Genomic DNA, 6618 nt, shown 5'->3' with positions numbered 1-6618 from the left:
GGTGTTGATGGTTGCCTGGTTGGCATTATTCACCAAATTCTTTTCTACATTTGTCCCTTTGGGTACATAATGTCCTTTTTATTGTAGTGTTTTCCATTTTAATATTTCCATACCTACCAATCAAAGGGTCTAGCCTTTGAAGGAATCTTCAATAGGACTAGTTTTCTTTGTGGGACCAATTGCATATATTTTGCTTCATCTACCATGTGACTTTGCCTACTAAAATATATTCTCTTCTCATTTCCCTAATCTATCTACCAATAAGAGAAAGAATATTATACTTAATTATTAGATTGGAATATAAATAAAATAATAAATTATCCTATTTTAGAGAAAGAATTGTTGATAAGAGAGGTTCCATCATTTTCACTCACTCTTTTTCACCAAAACAAAACAATCTATACCATATATAAAGTGGACCTATCAATGTGGGCTCCTTTCATTATATCTTGTCTACAAGATTCTCTCTATTATTTTGCTTGTGAGAGTGACTGTTTTGTCATGCATGAGATGAAAAGAAAAATTGATTGTGTTTTCTTAGTGGGATATGGCTGGGTTAGGTAAAGGGATGAAATCTTGGGGTTTTGAATAATTTGACCCATCTTAGTCCCTGTTTGGAGACCACATAATTGGGTGAGCTGGCCTCCTCACAACCATATAATGTGATGGCTAATGAATTCCTCAAAACCTTTTTTTTTTCATATACATGATACATGTACTTTGTTTTGTGGAAATGAGTAATTTCTCAAAATAGTAAGATTGAAGATTTTGGTTTAGATGTTGGGTGAAGGCATGGCATCATGCAAATAAGATTGACCGGAAAGGGCAGATTCGGGTTTAGTAGAATTGATATCCTTAACATTAAATTCGTATCGACTTTGATTTAGATGTTGGGTGAAGGTGTGGACATCATATCATGCAAATTAGATTAACTAAAAAGGGCAGATTCGGGTTTAGTAGAATTGATATCCTTAACATTAAATTTGTATCCACTTTGATTTGTGTGCACCACGGTGTCTCTCGTCATTAACTGCTAATGTAACAACCCTAACTTGTGTCTTACGTGCACATAATATTGGATTTGACAAATGTCTTTCTCATATGTGCCCACTTATTCTTTCTCGAACCTTCTCCCACTCAACATATTTTATACATGAAGCATGGAGGATTAAGCTTGCAATCCTTTTGGCTTAGGTTGGAAATATTCAAAGAACTCATTGGACAATGCGCTTTAGGCTAACTTTTTGCTTTTTAGTAAAAAATAAAAACAGCCATAAAAAAAAATAAAAAAATAACAGAAAGCACTTTTAAAATGTTTTATCAAAGGAATCCATTTTCTCCCAAACAGGGCTTTAAGTTGCTGTATTGAAATTGTGGTGAGCTTTCATTGGAGTAAGATTGAGGATAACCACAAGAAAGAAAGAAAGAAAGGTACAAACCCTATTATATTCTATGGAAAGATAAGTCCGGATCTTGTCCTGTTTTCTTGTACGACTTAAACATTGTCCCCCACCTATTGAATTTGGAATATTGAAATAATCATTTAAGGAGGACACGTTTCTACCCATTCCATTAACAAAAACAGTAAAAATTCAAGACAGAATCATCCCAAAAGATCTGAGTAATAATTTTTAAACATGCAACACATTTATTTATTTATTTAAATCAGCTCAAGTGCCAAATTTAATCAAATCTTATCACAGGGTTCAACAGTTGGGATTCATTCAAAAACAGCCCATAGGATCTGAATTCTGAAGTTGCAGGAATCTTAGGAACCAATATTCCTCAGAACCAACTTTTTACAAGCTTTTTAGATGGACCAACCAAAACTTTCTCCTGATAAATTCTTGGTTGGGATCTGTAGTTTTCAGAAAAGCAAAACCCTGATAATTATTCTGAGCTGGTAATAACTTGAGAAGAGCTTGGCAATTCTCTGTCATGGCTATGGAGAATGAATTATATGACCCCTTAAGCAACTTCAGAAAATGGCAAAAATGCACAAATGCCCATCAAATAGATTTCAAACGTCAGGGAATAGGATAAAAGTGCATACTGAAATACTAATATTAAATATTTAAAGAAATTATTGGAGTAACCAAGAGCTTTTATGATATGGGAAAAATGGCCTCCTTTTTTTTCCATGCAAGGCATGGATTAGCTTAGAATTCATGTACCAATCCCGCAATAAAACAACTCCTCAAATATGAGACAGAAGGAAAGCTAATCCTGCAAAATTTCACATCCTCTTTCAAGATCCTTCTCATTTTATGTATAATGTAATATTCTTGTGTAGTAATCAGCTCCTCCCATGTATACTTGTTATCTGCAAAATTCATGGTGGATGAACTCTATACATCAGTTTTCCAGGTTTCTGAATGTGACTTTTTCCAGCTATAGCCCTCAGATTTTGCATCTTCATCATCTTCCATGCTGTCACCCCCTGTGGTTGAAGTCCCCCCAGTGTTTCCAGCTAACTGGAGGGGACCTTGGGGAGAACCAGACTGGGAATTACATGCCTTAGAGGAGTCACCATACTGATCTTGGGACATCCATAAACCTCCTAAAACAACAACAGATTGATTTGCAGGGGAAGCTCCCCCAGTAGCTGGAAGCCTTCGAGTATGAAGTCTGTATTTCTGCAAGAGAAAAAAAAAAACCTTGAATCAATTTTCATCATCAAAATTCAAGTTCCAGTCAAAATCTCAATCTTTAATAAACCCATTATCCTCATTCTTCCCAACAACCAAATATAGCAGAAAGGGCAAAAGGAAAATTAAGAACCTACTTGTAAATGACTCTTAACTTCATCATTGGTCAACCCGTCAACCTGCATCAGTTCTCTAATTTGCTTTGGCGTGGCTGCTGTAGAAGATCCAGAAAGTTCAAATTAGAACCTTTCATATCAAAAGTGAGAGTAATGCAATCTATTACAGCTATGTATGCACAGAAAGCTTTCGAGAGATCCATGGATGTTATGCATCAAACACTATTTCCCTCTAAATCAATCTCCCTATAATACAATTTTATATCTTATCATGTGGGAAAATTTACTTCATATCCAAAATCTCCATCTTTGAGATGAAAGTGGCCTCAAGTCGAACAAATTTGTTATTTTTATAGGTAATCAAAATATCATTAAAAGCAAAAAGCCCAATAAAGGGAATTTCATCCAAACTCATATAATCTCTAATGTCGATTTTACTTTCAGTTTCTAACCTTGTGAGCCTCCAAGCTGCTGCAAAGCACTGACGAACCGCCTATGCAACTCCGGTGACCAGCACCTCCTCTGCTTCCTAGAGGACTGCTGCTGCTGCTGCTGCTGCTGCGATTGCTGTGCTCCGTTCCGTATATTTGCATTTGGAGCAGAGGAGGAAACCACTCTGCTACTGCCGATTCTCGAACCATTAGCACCCGATTCCTCCCTCAGATTCTTAATCCCCGGCGTGAGAAGAGAAAGCCCATCAACCGACAGTTCCTCCTTCTCTTCCTTACTCGCCACGGGAAAAGCCGAACACGACTTGAATGGCATAAATCCCCTGCCTTCACTTCTGTTCCTACAAGAGGAAAATGGATCCTCGCTTCCTAAGCCATTCTTTTCCTCATTTTTCTGCCATAACCAAATAAAAAACATCAATTTATCTCAATCAGATTGCCTCAAAAATTAGCAATTAAATTTGACAAAAAGAAAAATTCACATGACGTTTCTGGGTCTATGAAGTTATAATATTTTAGTTCTTTTTCTTTATACCTTAGTGTCTAATTTGGGATTTTGTTTGGTGCCATCAGTAAAGGGGTAATCATCAGTGTTCCAGAGCTGCACAGAGCTCATCCAATTCTTCTTATCCCTGTGGTCTTTTTCTTTCTTATTTTCTTCATTTCGATCACAATCTTTCTTCAGTGGTATGAACTCCTCCAACACTGGTTGAACGTCATTTTTTGAAGTGCATTGAATTGACTCCTCATCCTTCAAATGGCGAATCGCTGCAAAGACACACACAGACAGAAAAGAAAAATTATTAAAATAACAGATAAACTTATTGATCAACATGTTCAAAAGTGAAAACCCATCTCAGAATTGGAATCCAAAAACTCATTGCCACAATTGAATTTCCATATATAACCAAAAAAAAAAAACACAGATGCATAAACAATAAAAACCCAAAATCCCATCTCCAAAATTGCATTATCTAAGTCAAACTAACAAACATGAAGAAGCCCATACATCAGACTCCTCTTAAAAAGAAAAGCCCATCTCCAAAACCATATGTATTCCCAAAATCATCACAGAAAACAAAAGCAGAAAATCAAAACCAACCATCAATCAATAAATTCATGCAGAGAGGAAGCTCGCGCTTAAACGCGTCGATCTTCCTCATTTCCTCCTCCAATCTCTTCACGAACTCCTCCAGCCTCGCCGCCCTCTCCGACACGTTCCCGATCATGGAAACCTCCCTTCGAAAATCACAGATCGTTTTGGGCACAAACGTCGGCCTAAAATCCAAGCTCAACTCCGGTGGAACCGAACCCATTTCCAATCTTTCTCCCTATTATTCTCCCCACCCTTCTTTCTCTCTGCAATAAATATTTATCACCCCCAGAGAAAAATACAGAAAACACTCAGGATCTGCCAATAGATATATACATATATTATATAGTGAGGGAGAAGAGAGAGAAAAGAAAATAGAAAAAAGTGGGGTAATGGGAAAGGAAAAAAAATCGAAGTTGAAATTTCTACGCGAAGATTCTGTTTGTTAAGGAAGAGAACATCGCCGAGTTTCGACGGGTTACACAAAAAGTCACTTTCGCGTCGTCGCGTATTAAATCCACCGCAACTCGAGGGGATCTCCGAGTCCACTCAGCATCCAATCCGGGTCGACCCGTACACATATGGTAGGTTGCTTTCTTGTTCCAAATCCTTCATTGATTCCCTTTGAAGGGACTACAATTTTTTGCACGTGGCTGTTTTCGAAGCGTGGTAAGTTACAATAATATATATTTTTATTTATATATTGAAACGCGTAGTAGCGGTTCTGACTGTAAAAACGAGAGGGTTTTTATTGGGTGATAAATGAGAGATGTTTATCAAGTCATGAGTTGTTTTTATTTTTATTATTATTATTTATTTATTTATTTATTTTGTGGATTTACTTTGTTGGATAATTAGTTTTGGTGGCTTTTAACTCGTTTACGTTTTGAGTAAATATAAACATATTCTTATTATAGTCATTCTAAAAAACCAAAAATGGATTCATTTTTTTGTTTTCAACACGGTATATATGACTAATTAAAGTGTTTTAAATTATCCTCCGCGTAATCACGCGGATAAATAAATTTAAGAATTTGAATCTCGACGAACAATGTGAAGAACGTGATTTTTTTTTTTTTCTCTCTATCTCTACGAAGTGTAACAAAAAGTAAAAACTAATCATTCAAGACGGGTTGTTCTAAATTGTGAGGTCGGGGGTTTTAAAGTCGGATTCAACTGCTCCCTATACCTGTAATTATGAAATGTTTTTAGAAAAATATTATTTAATAGACTGATATACTATTGTTACACGATTAAAATGACGTAGTAGTAAAAATTACTCTTTGAATTAACAAGACTTAAAAAAAGAAACGAAAAGTAAGTAGTTGATTTTTATTGTCACGTCATCCCATAAATAAAAAAATATCTGAAATAGTGTCAATGTTAGTGCTTTCCTATTAGGTGCTAATAGATGGATCAAAAGTGATCGATAAGACATGCTCAAGACTTTTGCTAGAATATATCAAAATCTTTGTAGATAATCATCACTTGTCCCACCTATCAATTCTAGGTTTCGCCAGAATTGATACATTTTATGTAGATATAATATGAGAAAAATCGATGACTATGATTAGCAAGAACCAATGGTCAGATGAAAAATGTTGTGCAATAATTTTTAGCATATTTTAATCGCAAATGAGCGTTACGTGTTAAATGACGTGATACTTATCACGTCAATTCGTAACAAACTTATCGCCAATACCCTTAGTAGTAATTTGTTAATTTTGTGTATTGATAGAAAAAATAACTTGCTAACTAGCAATAGTTTCACCTTGGACATGGCATTGAAGTAGTTGAGCTTGCATCAAACTATTTATCTCAACAATTTATACTAATATAAAAAACTTAATTTAATCATTTAATTTTTATTCTAACCCCATTCCTTGCAATCTTGTATATGAGCTCAAACTCTTTTTTAATTAGCGAGGTTCAAAACATGGGAAATATTTAATTAAAATACTTATAGTAGTACCCTCAAATCAAATCAGTCAATCTCACATAATCATCCTGAAAAGGAAAAGAATATTAGTGGACCGTTGGACGTAGCATGTGACGCTAGGCATATAGTCGCTACTCACTAGGCATGTGACAAAGGTTAGGGTAAAATGTAGACTCTAATTGCAACAAATTTGACCAAGTCCTAAAGTTTTCCCAATTCTTACCCTCTTAGGATCAAAGTGATAGTTTCATAGTCTCTAGCATAATTTTAGCAATATATATAAGTTCTCTTCTTTTTCTTTTTCCTAATCAATCTTATCACTTATTTTCATGTTCAAGATTACATACATATTTTGATCAAAAACTATGTACAT

The 6618-nt window shown here is 35.3% G+C and overlaps 1 protein-coding gene across 1 annotated transcript; it reads right to left on the bottom strand.

The window, feature by feature from the left end:
• Window positions 1-2092: 2092 nt before the first annotated feature.
• On the bottom strand, window positions 2093-4891 carry LOC132167355 (transcription factor HHO6-like). Its single transcript, XM_059578301.1, is given in 6 exon segments — window positions 2093-2386; window positions 2388-2636; window positions 2786-2862; window positions 3217-3607; window positions 3749-3981; window positions 4316-4891. Coding segments are annotated over 6 exon segments (1218 nt in total). The 5' UTR covers window positions 4530-4891; the 3' UTR covers window positions 2093-2332.
• Between the last annotated feature and the right edge of the window lie 1727 nt (window positions 4892-6618).

This window comes from Corylus avellana, chromosome ca1 (assembly GCF_901000735.1).
Source record: "Corylus avellana chromosome ca1, CavTom2PMs-1.0".
Lineage (NCBI taxonomy): Eukaryota > Viridiplantae > Streptophyta > Magnoliopsida > Fagales > Betulaceae > Corylus > Corylus avellana.
Note: the sequence above shows the minus strand (reverse complement) of the source record. Positions and strands in the feature narration are given on the sequence as shown.